The sequence below is a fragment of the Zootermopsis nevadensis genome, unplaced genomic scaffold, assembly GCF_977971745.1.
Source record: "Zootermopsis nevadensis isolate Lab colony 2312 unplaced genomic scaffold, Znev_1.0 Znev_ptg000013l, whole genome shotgun sequence".
Classification (NCBI taxonomy): Eukaryota; Metazoa; Arthropoda; class Insecta; order Blattodea; family Termopsidae; genus Zootermopsis; species Zootermopsis nevadensis.
This window is the reverse complement of record NW_028259145.1, coordinates 15,253,925-15,276,657: the sequence shown is the minus strand read 5'-3', so window position 1 is coordinate 15,276,657 and position 22,733 is coordinate 15,253,925. Positions and strand designations below refer to the sequence as shown.

Genomic DNA, 22,733 nt, shown 5'->3' with positions numbered 1-22,733 from the left:
GTCCTTGCTTCCAGCAAGTAGATGATAAATATATAAAATAAAGAAACACATAATTAATTTGTGAGAACAATCATACTTACAGGAAGGATGTTTCTATGCATACGACTCTGATATCTCTCCAGTAAAGGAACAGGTTTTATATTAACTGCGAAGGTACCACGTTCAATAAAATTTTGGTTTACACACTACAAAATCAAAGCTGTTATACAACTAAAATAGTTTGTAATTTCAAGAATATTACACAATACTGACATTGATATTGCTAGTTACATTGAATAAAGTTTATAAAAAAACTATACTTAACATTGCACTATTTTTGGCTCTTTTAAATCAATCACATTATGCAACATACCACAGTACTACTCCCATAACCTCACTTTCCGAATCAGACGCCTTACAAACGAGGGCCGTCCACCTATCAGTACAGTCACTGATTTTATGCATCCAGGAGTGGATTTGTCCATCTGAAGCTCTGAAGAACTTGGAAAGGATACCTCAAGTCACAATATGCAGACAAAGCCTTATTTATGGGAGTAGTTTCATAGTAGTGCTGAACAATGCACAAATTACAGACGAGCCACAATACAGCTCTTAAAACCATGCAAGATTCAAGTCACACAAAATTTCATATACCAGATTAACATTAATAATGTAAATTAAAGTAGTTCAAAAATAACAGTTATGATAATATCTACAGAACAGATGAGTCACTGTAAAATAAAATATTGTATTATTATTATTGTTGCAATTTATAAATTGTGAAGATTTTTGGAATACATAAACATGTCTTTTAATATAAAGATGAAATAGAACTAAAATTGATTCATTCTTCAATATACGATTCAACTACCCATTAAACATGGCACTGAGCTACCTGAGTCTAAGATTCTCACAGCTGTGAAGCTGTCAATAATGGTACTGTAAACACCTCATGGCATCACAAACCAGAGGATCACAACCGACGTGGCATTGCGCTAGACATGCTTGTATATTACACAACAAAACCATAAGAACCCTTCCATAAACCTGCAAAGAGCTCATTCATAAAGTCATAATTTTGAAGCTCTGAATTAGTCGCTATATAGCAAATAATTGTCTTCATTATTCACAGGGATCAATTAAAATGGAGATGGGTACAAAACTGAAAAATATATAAATTCATTTTTAGATTCTGATTGATACACTTGACCTTCACATTCCCTCCATACCTATAAATGAAGTGGCAATATTCATGCAAATAATACACCCTTCACAAATTGAATGTCTAATATACATATATATATATATATATATATATATATATATATATATATATATATATATTGAATAACCAGTATTTTTACAATCTTAAATTACCTCGATAAACAGTTTTCTAAAGCACATTTATTTAAAACATTTAAACCAAAGTTGTGGCATATTAAGAAAGTCACCTTTCATTAACTTTATCTTCATACCTGCCACATTATTCATCAGTCTACATGACACACACAAATGTACTATAATTGAAAATAATATATCTAATTATTAGATAAACAACTTGAAAATTTTAAAGTGAAATGTCCTACTGATTACTTTCACTCTCTTCTTTTTCCGGTTTAACAATGTTTGTACATTTTCCGGTACCCTTTACGGGTCCCCAACTTTTCAGTTGGCTTTATCTATGGACATTCGGTAGGACTCCTTGGACGAGGGATCGGCCTGTCACAAGGCCTCTACCTATACACAGGACAACACAACACAGAAAAACATCCATGGCCTGAGTGGGATTTGAACCCATTGTCCCTGCGACCAAGCGGCACAAGACCTACGCCTCAGACCGCGCGGCCATTGCGGACCCCCGATTTCTTTCACAATCCCAATAAAATGTGTCACATAAATTACTGTTGCAAAATAGTACAATTTTATAATTTACTTCAACTGACAGTAATTAAAAACTACATTTTTGTTTCATTTATAGATCTACAGAAGGTGGGATAAATGTCCACATTCATAAATTGGTGATGACTCATTAAACTGCATGAAACTTGCCCATGTATATTACTAGCATGGTGCACAATCAAATCAAATTACACATATAAAACAGTAAAATAAATGTTACTACAAACAAAATTGTATCTAGTATACTTACAATGATGAAATAAATACCTTACGACGACTCAAACTACTGTAACTATAACCCTTCTTTGTTGTTACTACCGTGGCCAATGCCTTCGGAAATGATTTTTGACCATGACGGTGAAACTGACAGCAGGCACGACAGATCTCATGACATCAAAAGCACGGCAGATGCCTGGTCCACATCACTTTTGAATTCCAACTTCATCACAGAGGGAAAGCAGACAAATCTGTACTGGATGAGGTTGGTCTCAAACCAAAACTCTACATAAGGCCAAATACCTTACTCCTAGACCACTAGTCTCTGTGCATTAGACTGATGTAAATGTCAATTCCTTGACACCTTGTTTCATCATCAGAAATTAGAATTTTCTTTACACTTCCAGTGAGGCGGACAGTTATCTCTCGCTACCCTCAACACAGTGATCAAAAAAACTCATTCATCTGGAGAATGTATTTGGAATAATCTCACATGAAAATAAATGTTAGGTCAGCATGACTTAAAACTCAACATTTTGGACCTACATTGATGGAAAATTTGCTTAGCATCACAGAGATGTTTCAGAAAATTTGCTACGTGCCAAATTTCCTCTACATCTAAATGGAGTCCATGTGACTTATTTCAAACACTGATCTCTTGTTCTGATGAGAGAATCTCAAAGGAGGTTGGTAACTGTCTTCACACCCACGTTTCTCAAAAATGGGTGATCATTTGGGTTGCATGTATACAATATATCAAGATTCCTCATCAAATTTGTTCAAAGCCAAGAGCTCTGAACACTTGAAGCCATACCTTGTATGAAACAGATTTACGCACCAAACTGAGTACCACTTTCAATTAAGATTTGGCATACAATTACATCCTCAATGTACTTATTCCGAATTAATTCCAGTTAATAAGAGTGCATGTAATGCACTGTTTGAAATGTATACACAAGGCAGGTGAGCTTATAAAGAGTCATTCATCTAACAGCCACATTTTGGAGCTGGACTTCAGTATTTCAAATTAACAGAGAAATTAAAAATGACACTTGGAATAAAAATAAATAAGTTATCATATCATTAATAAGATTGATTCAACCCCTTCATAGTCACGATTTCTCATTAAACAGCTTACCCTTCTACATCATGTTCATTGGTTGAGAGGTTTACACTCCAGCTCTGTATTTGGGAGGTGCCATGAACACTTCCTTTCACATCATAGTTAATATTTAACTCATCATCCTACCACCTGACACTATATAATCTCCACAAATGAAAGTGTTAAAATAAACCAAGAATACGTAAAAATAAAATACATGTTAAAAAAATTGGTATGCCTGAACATTTTATCTACCTGTCAACTATTTGCATCTGCTTATGTTGTTTCTCAAAGGTTAATGGTAACAAAATCTGTTGGTTAATACTAAAATTTGCCATGCCTCGTCTACTATAAGATATATAATATTACTGATTAAAGAAAAACAGTGAAAATAATATGGTTACAAAAATTTTGCTTGAAGGTTAGGTGCTAATGAAATTTATAAACTGGACCCACACAAACTGCATACAAGATTATCCACATTGAACATATTAATCCATATAAGTAAAGAATGAATTTGATGTCACATTCTCCAAGTGCTGTATTAGAAAGTAAATCACCTGATAACAAAGGCAATGAAAGAGATAGGCTGTTGTACTGTTTCAATATATGAATAAAAATAAAAATAGGTTTATCACAATTAACAAACTGCATAATGTGTAATGTTATTACTTCATCAGTTCTTATGATACATGCTTCCACTATATCAACAAAAATTTGTACTTTTCTTACAATTTCATACTTCTCTTTCTGCATTTCATATAAAACAACTGTTCCTTAGCTATTCTGTGGCAACAAGAAAGTCACATTATTATATAATACAATATATAACTAACTATTTATTCAACATTGCTGACAGCCAGCAACAGTATCTATAAAGCGATGAGTCATAGGCAGTAGAATCAAATGAAATATTTGAAAGCAATTATCATATATATTCAAATAACTGTCGCACATTTTTATACAGTATTTTTAGATTCTAACAATGGCAGGGTAATCACACAGTTTTCCCCTTATAATGTGGAAATGGTCATAAAATAAGTCTAGCAACAATGGAATTATAAATTTACACTAGAATTCTCTCCCCACACTTAAGAACACTATTTATTTATGTTTTCAAAGCTTAATCATGCCTTCCTTTATGTGGCTTTCAATGAGCTGTGTCATACTGCTGCTGGTACAATGTCTATTAGGATGGTGAGGGGGAAGTGGAACAAAGACTGCAGCATGAGTAGTTATAATCACCATTTCAAAGCAAAGGATAGGCATTCATGTGGCACAAAAAAAGAGGTTTCTTCAAAAACTGGATGGGGCAATTACAGTATGCAAGTAATCACACAAGTAAATATGATGTTTTTCACAAAAAATGAAATTAGAATTTCAAAATCCAATCAACTGAATGAGAACTCTTTCTTCTGTTAATATGAGCACAGCAAAAAAAAATAATAATTTACACACTGACTGAATTCGTCAACATTACAACACAAAGTACTGAAAGTTTCATTAATTGGATACTTCATATCCAATACCACTTAATTACAAATAATTTATATTTCTGGAAACCAATAACTTCACTCTACCTGACCAATTTCAATAAAAGCATGTTTCTAGAAAACAACATTGAGAATACTGTTTTAAAAATGTTTGGTTTTAAAATGAGCAAAAGTGGAGATCTTTCTTAGCTACAACAAATTTCAATAACATTATCTCTGGAATAAAGAATGGCAGAAAACAATAAGATTTTACAGAAATACATCTCCAAAAAATGTACTCCTGAACAGATAGTTCCTAACATTTGTTAAATTATGACTTCACACAGAGTTTGTTTCAGCATGCAATAATACAGAGCATACATAAAACACAGACACTGAGAATTAATTTGTGTTAAATAAAAAAAAAAATATTTAATACAATAGACACTTATGCACACATTCTGGCAAGTTCTCTATGTACAAAAACTTAAAATGTTAAACACTTGACATAAACACACTAACATGTTGAAAAGGGACTTCCCTCATTTACAGTACAAAGCCGGTGTTGAACAACTGAAACAAAAACAGATAAACTAATTTTAGTATGCACTAAAACAAAAAAAAATTATAGTATGGATTAACCCTTTCACTTTTATGGATGGAATATTTCTGAAATGGTAGAGCATGTTTTAATATTGATCTCTCTTAGCTGGCAGATAATATATTGTTGCACTTTATGCTCTTCATAACAGAGTGCAGTCATGGTTATATAACTAACTAGATGGCTCACAGAACCCGAAGGTTCATCACCGAATTAACCAAAGCCCTCCACCGGACCTTGTCATGGGCCAACAAAATTCAGTCTCCTTCAACTCCTATCTCCCATAGATCCTGCCTGACATTATCCTCCCATCTACGTCTAGGTCTCCGCAGCGGTCATGGTTATATACTCATTTTAAATATGAAAATGTAAATTAAAAACAAAATATTGTACAGGGGTCTAAACATTCACAACAGGCCATACATTGTCTAACACACAGCCTACTGGAACATGTATTTTCAGCATAAAATATCTGTATAATATGAATGAAGAAGGTTGTCATAGTGCCATCTTCAGTATCTTTTAAAGAAATAAACGTAGACGGTGCAACGGTTGTGTTACGTTGATTATAAAGAACTGTTACTAGAAGCAACCCAAAAGTACATAAAAATTATTTTGTTTCATTAAACTAATATTTTAATTTTGAGAGAGAAAATTAGAAAAGTCTTGTACATCATAATTGTCTCACAAATACCATATTATCTGCAGCTAATAGCATATTTTAAACTGCCCCAAACTTTTAAAATATGAAGTTGTCTACACAGCGGAAACCTACTCTAATTTTCATGTGTTACAAGTCAAAATGTTCTATTATGCATTTCTATTAAATTACATTAAAACGAATGCAAATGTTCCTACATACTTTGGTACCAAATACAAGAATATGCCATTAAATATTACTTATACTACATGTCATTATACATAATTATACTTCAAATTAACATCAAAATACTTTCCCATTTTCATATCCAGTGTTAATATATCAATCCAAGTGAATGAGTCAATAATATATTTCTACACAGCTACCAGTTGGCAAAATCTGTAAATACAGTTACCTGTATGAGATATAGCAATCTCAGATGCGTGCCTGAGCTGGAGTTTTAGGAATGTCTACAGCCACTGTTTCACTTATGGTAGCAACATGACCACCTCCACCAACAATGCTTAGAGCAGATACTTTAGCACGCTGGTATGCCACTACGGTGTTCAGACCCAGGAATCTGCAGATATGCAACAAAAATATATAAGAATATCAAAATTTTTAAATATACTGGAACACAGCAGCTATCACTATGTTGTATTTCACAATGTTGGTACTGACACATCCTCATAGCTTGGTGCCTGCCTAACTGCGACACACAACCACTTTGCAGCAATACAAAGCAATATGAATCCCTTACATGAGATCTGACAAATAAATAAATGGAAGAGCTACTAGCATGGATCATGTTCACAATTCAGCAGTTCTTTGTCAGTCTTGGAGATTCAATGTATTTGTCATTGTAGGAAGTCTTTTGTCTCTCAAAAATAAGGGTTAAACATATTGTTTCGATCCTTAGTAGCACTTACGATTTCAATGAGACTCCCAAAATTAACTGAATTCAACCCTCCACTGTACCACTCACCTCACACATACATATTGTATGAGAAGGGCACTGCCAGCAGATAGCATGCGGATGACTGGGTCTTCAAACAACTGGATAGTGACCCAAGCCCCTGCTGCAGACACGCACATACATGTCACAATGGCTGCCGTCTGCAACCAGTGCTGGGTAGTGAAGCCATGTTGCCAATCCAACCTTGTCCCTTGTTCCACTTCATACGCAGACCCGCATACTTTGCAGCGCAGAGAATCGGGACTTGCGGAACTCTTCAAAGATTATCATAAGAAAATGATTACATAATTGCCAGGAAGAAAACAAAAATAATCACACCCATACAAAATAAAAAGTCAAACTATAGTTTTATATTTTGGTCTCCAGGTTTTATATAAAATGTATGAAGATACCAGTCATACTCTGAGACTTAAAAACAAGCACAAATACTCCAATGACCAAATGTGGATGAACAGAATGTGCCAAAAACATCCGACAGTTTCTGAAATGAAATAACTTTTCAAAGCAAAGTGGAAGAATTTATTAACACAGGTAGATATGTTTCCATCAAGAATTTGTTTAAAGCATTAATGTTTGAACATGACACCTTGCAGGTAACCTTGTTGTTCAACACACTCCTGCAGTCAAGACAGCATGGATGCCATAACATGTAGCTTTTCATTAGGGATTCCTTGAATGCACTCCTGAATTCACTGTTTCAAGTCATCAATATTGGCAGCATGTTTCATACACCTTGCTTTTAAAGTAGTCCCAAAGAAAGTAATCTGGTACCAAAAGATCAGGCAAGCGGGTGAGCCTGTTGATGTACCAGAAATGACAAATGCTGTCTGCCTGATAATATCTCCCTGAGAACCGCCATGGAAATCCATGCTGAGTGAGCAACTGCTCGGCCTTGTTAAAACCACAGTACATTAAGCTGACAAAGATTTAACTTGTTTCGCATAAACGTTTCCAGCATGGCCTTGTACCACTCAGCATCGACTTACAGTTCGTCCCTCTTCATACTCAAAGAAATAGGGACCAATAATGCCACCAGAAGAAATTGCACACCACACTGTCACTTTTGCATTATGCAAAGGGCGCTTGTGAAGTTCATGCAGACTGTTTGCGGCCCAAAACTGACAATTTTGTTTATTCACATAACCTGACATGTGGAAGTGGGCCTCATTTGACATCAGTCATGAGTTCATAGTGTTGTGATTGCTGTTCACCAAGTCCAAGAATTGATTACAAAACTAAAGTCAGTTCACCTTGTCCTGTTCACTAAGTTCCTGGACAACTTGAATTTTGTAGGGATGGTAATGCAAACCTTTGTGCAGAATTCACTAAATGCTATTGTCCTTTAAACCAAGTGTGAGAGCTTGCCACCAAGCTGATCTGCAGGGACTGCAATATGGCTTCTCTTCCTCACTCCACATTGACTGGCACATGCACCAAACATGGACGTCCTTCAGGTTTATAGTCCTTCAGTGATCCTTCTTGATGCCATTTCAATACCCACAACAGCAGAGTACTGCCGCTAGGTGCACAGTGTGTTTAAAACTATAGTCGAAAACCACGCTGTGTAGCTGTAATTGACTCTGTTCTGATAAACAGTTCCACAGCCACATGGTGTTGCCCTGACCAGTGTTCCACCTCAACTAAACTCCAAAGAGCACTCTACATGATGAATGTTAGTATGGAAGTGCTGCGTAGCGGAAAAGATGGTAATTACTTTTCAAAAACCATCAGGTATTTCTGGCACACTCTGTATAACACAAGATAATACTAACCTCTACAAGCCACCTCCGTAAACAGTCATGGTGTACACTACTCACATCTCCACGACACTGGCAAGGCTGGATTAGTGGGCCCACATCTTGACGATCACTGTCATAGCAAATCCAGCAGTCTTTGGAGAAACAAGCATCATACTCATCTGTAGTAAGACAAATTAACCACTACTCATAACACCTGAAATTATCTCATGTTAAAAATGTTGCCCAAAATATATTACTCCAAGTTATCTCATAGCAGTTAGAATTCCATGGCTTTTCGTATAATCCGAGCTTCACACTACATAAAACCATTGTTCAGTACTTCACTGATTCATAATATTCTGGCAGATTTCTTTTATACTAAGTCTTTATTTGTAGCAGTGCTCATATATTACACCTACATCCAGTGGGTTTTTGCAAGTAGTTGTAACCACAGATGTGAAACACATTGTGTAGTAGTGGCCTGTTATTTTGAAATTGTCATATTATTATTATTTTGTTATGGAAAAAAAAGCAACTCTTGACATTTATGATAGTGAAGCAGAAGATATTTCTGGTAATGTGTCCGGCAGTAACACTTCTACATTAGCAACATTAATTACAAAGCCCAATTCAGACAGTTCTGTTGTCATACAAGCCTGACAATGAATGAAAGTAACAACTTCAGGTCTACCACACAGCAGAAAACATCTAAGCAAAACCCAAGATAACTCAGGATAATAAACAAGCTATTTAAATACAGATTTTCTTGTTATATGGTGTTTTAAAACATTACTCCCTTGCATTACTTCATTTTATGTTCAAAGATCATATAACTAACTAAATGAGTTTGCTTTTTTGGTACCAAATTCAGGAAAGAAAATTAGTAAGCAAGTAGTTAACAATCCTGCGATCTCATATGATTTGTCTTCCTCGTGATTAAAGACTGATTCAATTACAGCACATAAGAAAGCTCACTGTATGTATGCCTAAACACATGCTTGCCTGCGGCTTGGGATGACGCCTTGTCAACTGTGCTTTCTTGGCCTGGCTGCTTGCTTGGAGGCTCCAAGTCCAGCTTTTTGAGAATACGCTTTGGGTTTAAAATCCATAGCTGCTCTGGACTGAAATCATCAAAAGAAAATAAACAATTCATGGAAAACACTAAACACTGTTATGTCTTTGACTTCTGCGCAAAAAGTATCATGAAATAATGAATTAGCATGAGATATTTAAATTTAATCAGAGCAAAAATTTAATGACAATCCTAACTGGGAATAAACTGGAAGTTCAACTGATTTAACCAAGCATCAACCTTGAACTATTGAAAACAAACAAATACAGGTAAGTGAACAAAACAGTAGTAAATCAGCTGGTTCATCCTATCTATTTGAAGCAAAACTCTGTCCACACAAACCTATTAGCACTGCCCACATGCCATCCTATATAGAAAGTGTATTAGTAACACCACTAAAGTTTGGCATCCTTAAAGTGACTAATTTGACATGATTATATCTGTATCAAAGATATGCAACAATTCATCAATTTCTTTTAAAAAATTTGGAAGACTATGTAAACATTCGTCAGGCTACTCAGTGCATGGGATGTTTAGTTGGATGACAAACACAAATATTTGTTTATCAGGTTTGTATGTTCTCAGTGCTAAGGGGCGTGTAACGGCCAAATTTAATCTTCTTTCGTCTCATCACATGTAGGAATAGCTTTACTGCCAATACATAAATCTTCATCTTTAATAATATCGTCTAGGGCAAACTATCAATTTTTTTTTCCAGTTTGTTAGTGCAATTGCATTGAAACCCACCTCTGGAATCTGATCAGTTTTAATCTATTGTAGTAGTCACACGTGGGTCATTTACCTGACAGATCTGGTACAAAGCCAGCTCATCAACTGTTCCTGCTTCTGACATCACATCATAAAAGAAATAATTGCTAGAACAGTTTTTATGATAAATTATCCAACATTAATTTAGTTTCCACTTTATCTTCTAATCAAATTCCCTTATCCTTTTCTATGCTGTTCATATTCCTTCTCAAATGGGGATATGGACAGACATGATTAAAATAACAGGTGATTTTTAAAATTATTTTTAAAATTTCATAAAATAATTACAGTATACATGTTAAAGATTCACTGAAATTTCTTCTTACCTCATACAGTTCCATAGAACACAAGGGAACCACAATGCAACACCTACTTCCACAACTCGGAATACAACGTCATGCCAATTGCGACTGTAAAGTGGAACTCTGTAAAATCAAAAATATAAAATTAAATTTCTCTGGAACACTGATACCTACCTATAAGTCCACATGGTGTTACTTCCCCGAAGAATACCACAGAGAGAACCTCAAACATTGTCTCACAATGATGTTAATCACTTTCACTGCTTACATGACATGTTATCTTACTAGTATGTAGCACATACATCCAAAGGCAATTAAACCTTCATGTGAACAATAAAGATGCTAAAATCTCCTGTTAAACATTTAATTATTCACTGCACTAAAATGTGACAGTTTACACAAACCTTTCTGTAGTTAGATCTGAACTCAATGCCACAATCCTTTACATATCACAAGTGGAAAAGAGAATGTAAAAGTAATTACATGAGACCTGATAAAAACTAGACATATACATGCCATATATACTGTTAAAGGTAATGCTACTAGAAGGATGAGCAAATTACAACAAAAACATTTCCTCCAGCCCCAAGCTATAAATGTATTTATTTATCATCCATTTATTTATCTTAAAAGAAACATTCTTCCACACTAAATTGTGAAGCCAACTGATTAGTTGTACACAGACTGTGCAAATGCAGTTCAATAGCAGCTCTTGTTTATTTTTAGGCTGACACTATCTTGATATGCAGGGGAGGTAATACGGTTTTCTGTAATTCTCTTTGATGCTACGTGATTCAACGACAAACAAATATATAGTATTGATGCCTTTTACAGAGTTAAAGTAAGATTTCCACTGTGTTTAACCAGTTAACTGTGTGTGTGTGTGTGTGTTTATTCCAGGAAATCAGTGGTTCAGGGTCAAATGACTCTTCCATTTTGTCTATGCGAACAGTCATTTGCTGAATCCAATGAAGTAGTGAACATATTTTATTCATAATAAATGCTAATACAGTGAAACCTCTATCCATCGTTCCCGGAACTATCGTTTTCCCGGATGCATCGTCCGTTTTGTTCAGTCCCGAATACATCCCATATAAAATAATGTTACATTTTCCCGCTTCTATCGTTCCTCGAACTATCGTTTTATCGCATCGATCGTTCAAAAATCTTAGTCCCGGCCAACAATTTTCCCGCAATGATCGTTTCTGAGAATTTAAAATGCTGGGTTTAGAGATAAATTAATACCGAAAGACGCACAATGTTTTTGGAATAAACAGTAGCGGTAACCTGTTATGTCGCCCAACCAGCACAGATTCTTTTGGAATGAGGGGTCAGCGGTGCAGGGGTGATAGTTGGAGTGAATGGCGGTGCCCATTGTCAGAAATTTTACGATTTTAATTTGGGTGCACTCATATTTCGTTCCAGCGATGCCAGATGGCATGTGCAGTGTGAATTTCTTCACAAATGCTTTTATTATAAGTACAAAGGAAAGGCGAGCAAAACTTTTTCATTCTTCTGGTTCATATCGTGTCTTCTACAGCTACATTTCGTTGAGTTCGGCAGTAATAGTACTTCCATTTTTCCTGTTATAGTCCGCGAAGGTTGAGGGAGAAACGACGAATGCGAGCCCGAACTTTGCCGAGTTTTGCCGAAGCACACGCTGCATTGGCAAAAGTGAAGTCGTTCTTTTATGCGCTTAATATTAGTGAACGTGACGAAGAAAACATTTTGAACGTGGAAAGTGATCTGTTTGGCCTAAAACGTAAAGTTTCGACAAACCAGTTGTCCATTTAAGACTTTTTTGGTAAAAAGAAGTAAATAACTTTGAAAGAGAAACATTGTTTGTTTTTTTAAAATTTTTAATGCTTTCCCGCATCTATCGTTTTCCCGCATTCATCGTTTTTATTTCCCACCCCCGCCGAAAACGATGCATCGAGGTTTCACTGTACTATCTTTGTATAATGAGTGTAAAGAAGCAACATATAACACAGCACGTTCATATATTTTAATGAGGTTTAGCAAGTAAAGTAAAATAAAGTTTGTCCTGCTATACGCCATGTAGGCATTTGGGGTGAGTGGAGGTATAGCTCCTCTCTTCCTTAGCAAGTACAATATTTATCTACAGACGTAGCATCTATGATCATGTACATAATTTACAGTGACAGTCTCCTTATTAACCCGACTTAATGGTACCTGCACCTTGTCGTGGTCTTGGGGTTTGAGTACCTCGGTGATCCCAAGAGCTATGCTGGTGGTAGCATAGCTACTGGTAGGGCCTCCCTAGCCAGGCTAACAACCTTGCACCATAAAAAGGAAGATGTTTCGAAACCTCGATCAAAGCCTCGGACAGATGGACCTAACAGAGGACCGAATGGAAGAGGAGAATTGAGGAGGTCACGGACTGAATACGGACCGGAGAACCATAGAAGAAGAAGTCTCCTTATTGAAGGTTTCTAATAAGAAAAACCAGGTTGGTTCAACCACGGAAAATATTGTGCCCATTTATTTTTGGATGCAACAGCAAGGAAAGCCATAGAATTACTGTTGAATTTTAACATGTCGCTTATGGGTCATGATCACTATAATTTAATTCCTTACCGCAGAACACAGGTCATGGTAAACTATTTTTTTATGGATACAAATAGTGTAATCTGTGCTGGTCCACTTCATTACACCATAACCATTCAATGTCAGCTACAACTTTGCCAAGGACGGCCAGCTAACAAATTCTATGTTATTTTGGACACTGAATTCCTTTGACAAACATAAAGTCTAGACATAAATAAATTGGTCTGATGGTACCAGAAAACAAATGGTGAGGCTTTCAAAGGATTACCAGAAAATTAGGAACTCCTTATGATAATGAAATTCTATGTTTTAGGCCTCATTCCAGAATACAGGAACATTCCTGCTGAATACAATCACCTGAACAAATAATTAACTCATAAAAGTTAATAATAATTTATCTTATCTGAATAACTCGATCTAACTTACATTACTGATATATTCATACATCATGTGGTACAAACAACAATGTACTCACTTTTTCTTCCAGAACTCTGATAAAGTTTCACTGAAGAGAAAGGCAACAACGATGATGAGCATGAAAGCCTGAGATAACAGGCCAAACCGTGACTGATGGAGCTGGGAGGTGTTGATGCTTTGTTGAAGCAGTGGATTACTGTCTCCACTTGCAAACAGCCTTGCAGTTGCTGGGTCTGCAGAGTCACAGTCCGGTTCACTGGCTGCGGGGGTTCGGCTGCTAGTCGCAATTGTTGTCACTGTGGTTTCAAGCAAGAAACCACCACGGACCTATAATATAAAAGAAATAATTTAAGAAAACATAATTTGAAGTATGTGGTATCATTCGGTGAAAATAATCATCATGACAAAACTTAACCTTTTCACTATCAACAACTTTGTTGAAGATTTCTGTCTTCTGGGTTGTTGCGCTGTGTAGTCTGGTCGATGCTAACCAACGTTTCAGAGGTCATACTGCCTCCGTCATCAGGACGATGAATCGTTGGTTGACATCGACCAGACTACACGGTGCAACAACCCAGAAGACAGAAATCTTCATACTCACCGCCGTGAAAACCTCAAATCTTACAACTTTGTTGCTGCCTTACCTCCAGACCAGCCTAATTTATTTTATTAGTAATATTTTTAAAAATGATGTCAATAGACACATTTATGTGGTAAACAAGATAACAATAAAATTGCAAAGAAAAATAGCTGCAGAGACAAATGCTGCACAACACAACCCTTTAACATCATCAATAGCACAGAATCTCAATGCCATACAAAATGGTGTATACTTGTTGTCAGCTACTGAGGTTATATACTGTTTATTATGAATGTAAGTTCAGCATATAGTTTGGGGGGAGGGGGGTTATGGCATCAATTAGTTTTGTAAGCAGTTACCAACGGTTTGGAAGTATATATTACCTCCATCTGCAAACCTTGAAGATGGAGGCCATGCATTTACTCTGATACATTGGTAACCAGCTAAAAAAACTATAAGGTGTTACAACTCAGAAGACCAAAATACACATTTCCATTGCTGGGAAACCTCAAATCTCATCAAACTGGCCAAGATTAATAAATAAAAATTATTATAATAATCTCAGATCAATATGTTACAACACTCAGGTTTTATAAAACCTGTACAATTACTCATATCAGGAACTTAGAGGGCATTAAATCACAGTCTGATAACATTAAAAAATAAATATGTAAAGTTTTAATAAATAAATAAAAACATTTTTTTCATAAACATACCAGTCTGTATAGACAGAAAATTGGTTCAAACTCACCAACAACTTACCTTAAAGAATACCTCAACACCATAGATAAGGAAGAAGATGACAACAATGAACAGCAGGACAGCATAACAGCCATTGAACACATGTGTATAGAAACTCTGCGAACAAAACAAATTCAAAAAATTATAACACATCAACACTCACCATGAAAATAAGGAAAATGGAACATCCTTCCTTACTTTTGACTGAAACTTTTCTTAACATAAAATGTAGGAGCAGCCAAGAACCACTACCAAATACACATCATAAACAACACACACACAGTAAATTGCATAACTAAAACATACAGCATAGACAACTTACATCTTCACATGATTGGTTCCCATGTTTTTAATCTATTAACCAAACAATGAGTAACAAACATTATTAATCTGTGACAAACTATAAGTAGCCAGATGACACTGGAACTCTTCCTGTATCTTCTTACAGGACACTTTATTTTATTTATACAGTGAAAACAACCTACCAACCTTCCTAACAAGTAATGGTAAACATTTAAACTAATAAATCTGGAAAACATATTTCTGACCCTACGCAGTTAATTTTATGGAACTACTGACAATGACAACTGACCCTTACTTTGTCCTTTAAATATACCCTTACATTAGAGATCCTTCAAATTAGAGCCATAAACCAATCATATTCATCATGTTCTTTGTGCCTATTTTTGTGTCTACAAATGGGACTCATAATTAGAAGTGCCGTAGCCTGGTATTTCTGCCCAGAATATTAAGATAACATTTACAAACACGAACGCTTGATACATCTTAAAAAAATACTTGTGACACTTCATAACATTTACTCACTGGCTAATCATGCTTAGCATCTACACACAATTCTCTGCATTGATGAGTCACTTGAAACAGACGGCTGTTCACAAAAGAACTTCAATATAAATGGAATTCTGCAAAAGGCCCTGTACATCCTATAATAAAAAACTTCATCAATCTTCTATGGTGGTCTTCACAGTTGTGATGCCATATGAATTTCTTGGTGGTCACCAATGTTTCAGAGGAACATACTGCCTCTATGTTCGGAACAGTACGTTCCTCCAATATGTCAGTACTCACCTACAACATCACAACCAAAAAGACTAATCTGGATTACACATCCTTGTCCACATATGCCAGAATATAAATTACTTAACTTCATAAAAACAATAACCTCTTACAAGCAACAAACACAACAACAACTTAACATATAATGCATATAGTAGTTTCTAATGGGTCAGCTTCATAAGATCTCAGCAACAGAATAAATATTATACAAGACCAACACGTTACCTTCTCTTCCAGAGTGGTATTGGCAAACTGAGTAGTCACAAATTCTGCGAGGAGGAGCGAATATGTGATTATGTTGAAAGTGACAAATCCCAGGAAAGACTTTGACAGAAACTGTGGCTTTTCCCACCGAATATCTCGCAAATGAAAAACCTGCCAAGAAAGATGTACACAAGTTAGGAAATGTATGCACATTCATTACTATTACCTCCAAACCTTCAATAACTCAAATATTCATGAATTCTAACTTATGACGCTTTCTGGCAAACAGCATACAAAAGGCAGACAGGATGAATGAGCACCTCCAGTACAAAATTTTATCAAAATTAATCCAAGAGTTCTCAGAGTTATGAGATGAGAATAAAACTCCATTTCTTTAATTAACTCAAAACACGAGACTTACGGAAAAGGTATAACAGCATAAAATATGTGTTTAATTTCCCAGCAACTTTTATAGGAAACATTTTTGTTAGAATATTTAATGACTTGCACTTAAGATGCACGGTAAAAACAAGTTTTTAAAAGTACCCACTACTTTTCTCCACTTTTAATCAAAATTGGAACATGTCACCAAATTTTAGTAAAATCCTCCTATACCAACAATCACAACAACCCATTCAGTGTTCTTGAGAACAGATGAGACAGACAGCTAACATGCACATTTTTGCAACTTCATTGTCAATACACCTAAAAATACACCTAAGTATTCAACAATAAGCAATTCCAAACAGAGCATTAAACTGCCTGAACACATTCCAATATCCCTCATCACCAATAAAAAACAAGGAGTCTCCAATATGATGAACACAAGCAACTGGTAAAATGCAAGCATTCATAACATGTTTTGCATGATTAAGGTACTATTAATTAATATTATAATACTGACTTTGCATTATCATGTACTTCATAAAATTAACAGAATTAGCCCATGCTCACAGTGTTAATACAGGTATTGTTGTGTAATTGTCATTAATTATGCAAACTACGGAACAAAATACATGACAGCACACCCCTTGCTTTGAAATATTTAAATTAAATGTAATTACATGATTCATCTTCCCTGTAAGTAAAGCAGATCTTCAGTCAGTATTCTGTGATTTTTTTTTCACAAGTGCAATGTATTCCAACAACATTACTTAACACTCAAATTTAATTTTAGTTTTCACATAACCTCCAAATTTCACACACCACATACCAGGAGCACAAATAATGATCTTTAAAGGCTTTAGAACATTATCAGACTTCCTTATTTCACTACACACAAGTTTAATCTCAGAAGTGAAGATCTGCAAACCTGAAATACTTACATAATCTTACACAAGAACCAAAAAGCAGTGCGTTCGTATCTTAAGAAGTCTCTTCAAGTAGGATTTGAGGTTTTCACGGTGCTGAGTTTGAATATGGCTGTCTTCCGGGTGGTTCCTCCACCATCAGGGTGATCACCCTGATGATGGAGGCAGCAAGGACCTATGAAACTTTGGTAAACTTCTACAACAACCCAGATGACAGCCATCTTCAAGTCTCTTCAAGTTGTGGTTTTTTACATTTAATGTGCTATATGCTGACAGTTTCAAACAACTGTCAAGAATCAGTGTCCCAGGCAATTTTTTTAAGTTAGTAATAAACCTTCAGATTCCATAAAAAGGAATTCCTTGAATAGCCACTGTTTGGGGAAATACTGTACTCAGTAAAAACATGAGAATCCTATACAAATTAATAATATAATTTCCATAGCATAACAAAAGATTTAATAAGACGTTATAAATTACATTGCATGGGTAGATACACAAATTCATTAAGAAATGGAAAATTAAATGTCCTCACCTCAAAACTGAAGAAAATATATACTACCTCCTTTCTTGAAATCTTCATGAGAAATGACAAGCACTGGACAATGTTACATTGTTCTGTGACAATGTTAAGAACACAACCGATCATTAACTCTCAACACTTAAGGTAATGTCACTATGAAGGTGTTATAAATGGAGAGATTCAATTACATCAGGACAGAGACAAAATATAAATAGGTAATTAAAGCATCTCTGTTGCTGTCATCACTGCCTAACATGTATGACATTAATAATGCTACTTGACCATGACTTTTGCATATTTGGTAAGCCAATGCCATTTTGTCATGACAAACATCCATGCCTAAGCCTTTAAATCCCAGTGGTAACTAAGTATACCACCTCATTTAACAGGTATTGCTGACATGAGCCCTATTTCCCACTGCAAACCATTTTTTACTTGTTTTATATGGGTATACGACTTGGTCTCTCACACTAGGAAAGAAAATGGACGGAGGATAATCTTAAAAGGTAGCAACAGGTTGTGTATAATAATGATTAAAAACTTTAATGAATCAAGAATGTCTGACAGGAGGGTGCTGAGGAGAATGTAACAGAAGACTGGAGGAAAATGCAGTCAGGAACTTCATACAAGGGGAAAATCTTTTGACTAGCTCAGTGACTACCAGCTTCTCAAGGAGGATCCTACTCAATTAGCTTCTGTTACTATAACTCACTTTCAGGCAATGTGCATTACAACTACAAGTGAACACAACCAAAGCATTTCAACACATAAAATTAATAATGTTTTGTTACAATCATACTTATTACAAACACAAAGCACTGTATTGTAGGACTTTAAACAGGGAGATTTACTCCTACTGATCATAAAGCAGACTTTATTCTTTCTTGTTTGCTTGAAATAGCAAATGTCTATCCTAAATACATGGTGTTTTCCATTTGAAATATAACCCTTAATACTACACATGGACTCCATTACACAAAAAATAACAAAACTAATAGGAATATTAAATTCTTGCAGCCATATCCCATTGTTGCAGCTGTTACACTGCTTGTAATCAGGATATGCATTGCTACATGTTTCACAAACATCAGAAAATTATTTTTATGGGAGGAATTGTCAAGAATGAATACACACACTGCTCATGAATACACCATATTTGCCAAGCTTTTGCACAACTGGCATGAGCAATGGCCTAGCAAAAAAAGGGTGACCCTGACTCAAGTGTCACAGAGGAAGCTGGAAGGGTATTACAAGGGGATTGACCTGCTTCTGATGTGTGTGCTGCAGTACATGAATGTTGTTGGGTTGTGTTTGAAATGGTACATCCTGTATCAAATTAATTTTATTGAGCTGATAACTAAGGATTCAATCTGCCAATGCTCTGTTAACCCCTACTAAACACTGTTATTTACCCCACTACAAAGGTGAAGCAACTCCACTATTTCCCCTCCTCTCAGCTCCCAATAACACATCCAAGCCAGTCAGTGCAAGTGTACCTACATAGTTCATACTAAGTACACATGTACCAGGCAATCAGAATCCTACAGCTGCTACTAAGTGGATGAGTAACAGCTTGATTATTTGTTCCTCACAGTTCAATCAATCCTTATGCCTTTCTTTTTCTTACTCATTGTCTGTGAATAATTTCTATCTATATAGTTGTTCCAAAATCTCAAATGTTTGTGGTTTAGCATTAATACCTCTTAATCATTCATTTATGACACCATTTCTACAACAGCAAACTGCCAAACACAATACTGATTTGCAGTCTGCCAGTAGTTGAAACTGATATACTGGATTATACCAGTCTGGTAATATAAGCACTACATATTCAACACACATGCACATTAATTTACAGTGGCAATCTTCTCAAACAAAGAAGACAATCAACAATAAGTGGCCTGACCCTCCCCCCAGCTTGTGAAGTGGCAAAATTACAGTCAATTAAAACACAGTCATTCTCACAATCCAAATAAGACTACAGATACAGTAATATTTTGATGCAACACACAAAAATAAGAATCATCCCAACATTTCTATTGTTTCACATTACATCAAAGTTATTCAATCTTTAATGTCTCGATTACAATTTATAGGCTTCTAACAGTTTCAAACTTTTTCTTACACACTACATTCAAAGGAATGTACCATTTCATTACTAAACTGTAAGTAAAGCACTCAAGTGGCATAATTAAAAGTATTTTAAATGTGAATAATTTCCTTAATTAGCCACATCCATAAGGTTTCATATAATATGAGACTTAATATTACACTACATTAAGCATGGTTAATATAAATGGAAACAATAAGTTCCCATCACAAAAAAGTGGTTCCTTCTCCATCACCACATCCCATAGCAAAGCTATAAGATCTCATACAATCAGATGTGCTGCAATTTAATATGAAAACAGTATACAACAGAGCTAAAATCCATACCTGTTATAGTTATTCTAACGAAGTTCCTTACACAATTAAAATCTTGCTCACAGAATGCTGTAATGATATGTGCCTTACATAAACTGATAAATGATGATCCTTTGATCTTTGTTATCACAACTTTCCATGTTCACAAGGAGAAAAGGAAGTGGAAATTTGGATGCAACTAACTTGATGTAACACAGTCCTCCTTAAGAAGCTAACAGTCACTCAGCTGGTCAAGTAATTCCCCACCTTTCATGGAAATCAAAGGTTCATTACTACCTTCACAAGAGTCCATAACTTGACACTTTAATAAGCCAGATGAATCCCAGACTACATCCTCAAATATTCTGTGAAGTTCTCTCTATACCTAGTCTCACAATCAATTTATGAGTTTTAGTGTGGTAACATAACAGACAGCACTCATACTTTAACACAGAGACATGTCCGCAGTATTGACATACAGAAGAGGTGGTATACCAGACCTATGAAACATACAACTACCATATCAATTATTGTAGGATAAGTATATGAGTGACAGTAGATTATAGAACAAATCCTGGAATGGAAGGTGACTAGAAGTTTAAATTTGGATAAACAAAAATACATTATAAATCTGGGTACTCACCTCTGCCCAAAAGCAAACAACGAGCGACGAACCAGATAGCAAAAGTGGGTAGTATGCACTCATAAGACTGCGTGACCATCCTTCCTCAAATGCAGCCTAAATATTAAAAAGATGCTTTAATCAAACCAGTCCTCCAAAAGCAGCAAAAATATTACAATTACTGTTTATCCTTCTGCTCTTCCCACAAAAATTGTCATTATAAGATGTGATATTTTCTGTGACTAGACAAATATTTTAAAACCACAATTTCACAAGAACAAAAGTATCTGTCAATGAAAACTATTGTAGTAAACTAAATTAAATCACCTGGAAACAAAATAATTGCATATCAGTGCCTCAGCAACAGCCTCAAATAAATGACATATAAAGCAGTGATAACAATGATTAAACCAATGAATGAACTTTTTTAGTTGTTGAACGATAATGAATCTCATAAAGAGAATATGCACACTTAATTTAAACCAGACAATTACAAATTGCTAAAAATAGGAATGGAAAATATTCAGAGAAAAATCTGTACATGCAAAATCTTTCTATAATGGTGCTGAGGCTGTTCTGATCTTCAAGCATTTAGGAAGAATTTTATTTGTTCTTACCGGTGATGTAAAATATGCACCCCTTATAATGGCAGCTAGAAACACCACAAAATATAACAATTTCTGTGTGGTAACACGACAAGCTCGAAGAAGTGAAGGTGCCTTCATTCGTTGCCATTCTGCTACAATGCATATAACCAGCTGGATCAGGCACACTAGTGCCAGCAGGAAGAAGATTGTGGCGAATGCTACATAGTAACTCAGGTTAGGTACATGGCATTCTGGCCCATCAAACTGAATCTGTAGATTATGGACATATCAAATCAGTCAAGCCTCATTATTTTGTAAACAATTTAAAAAAACAAACTTCAAGTAAGGTCATTCACTATCATATTATTACAAGTTCTACTGATCTTAAAACATGATGTAATTCTAAACGTTTAAATTAAAAATATACAAATGTCCTTCTTATGTTAGCACCTAAGTCACCTATTATTAACTGCCATATACTCATCAACACACATTTGTGATCAGAGATAGGCACATCAATGTTTAAAACTGCAGTATATAATATATATATATATATATATATCTTATAGTAAGCTTCATCAACAAAACACTAAAAATAATATAAAGTAATGTAACCTCATTTTTCGTACTATGGCTTCCATGTTTTTAAAGCTTCCATTTTGACAATTTTATTCTCAGTGACTTTCAAACAATCCTTTCAAACTATGGATGTATCATACCCAGAAAACTAAGACTTTCTACAACAACTCGGTGAAAACAATAATAAAAAACATTAATTAAAGACAATCCAGTATTGCTAGAGTCTACAACTACCTGTCATGGTCTGAATTCAATGACAGAAGATTAGGACAGGATTAAAAACTTCTTTTAGTAATTTCATTCCATGAAAATTATCAGTACCATAAATTGTTAAAGTTAAGTATTAAATTGTCACAATC

At 35.2% G+C, this 22,733-nt stretch overlaps 1 protein-coding gene across 7 annotated transcripts in view; it reads right to left on the bottom strand.

Annotated features, from left to right (window-relative positions):
- Positions 1 to 202: 202 nt before the first annotated feature.
- Positions 203 to 22,733, bottom strand: part of LOC110836862 (uncharacterized) — a 31,930-nt gene continuing 9,399 nt past the window's right edge. For 3 of the 7 annotated variants that reach the window (XM_022078524.2, XM_022078522.2, XM_022078521.2), the window contains exons 3-13: positions 21,826 to 22,065; positions 21,230 to 21,325; positions 16,375 to 16,524; positions 15,094 to 15,189; positions 13,810 to 14,078; positions 10,791 to 10,889; positions 9,600 to 9,745; positions 8,658 to 8,803; positions 6,895 to 7,139; positions 6,325 to 6,489; positions 203 to 5,241 (exon numbers count right to left, since the gene is read on the bottom strand). In XM_022078524.2, coding sequence (XP_021934216.1) covers positions 6,345 to 6,489; positions 6,895 to 7,139; positions 8,658 to 8,803; positions 9,600 to 9,745; positions 10,791 to 10,889; positions 13,810 to 14,078; positions 15,094 to 15,189; positions 16,375 to 16,524; positions 21,230 to 21,325; positions 21,826 to 22,065 — 1,632 coding nt within the window. In that variant the 3' untranslated portion in view covers positions 203 to 5,241; positions 6,325 to 6,344. Of the gene's footprint in view, positions 5,242 to 6,324; positions 6,490 to 6,894; positions 7,140 to 8,657; positions 8,804 to 9,599; positions 9,746 to 10,790; positions 10,890 to 13,809; positions 14,079 to 15,093; positions 15,190 to 16,374; positions 16,525 to 18,195; positions 18,340 to 21,229; positions 21,326 to 21,825; positions 22,066 to 22,733 lie in introns of those variants that run through there. The other 4 variants (XM_022078519.2, XM_022078518.2, XM_022078520.2 and 1 more) reach the window with 4 other exon arrangements.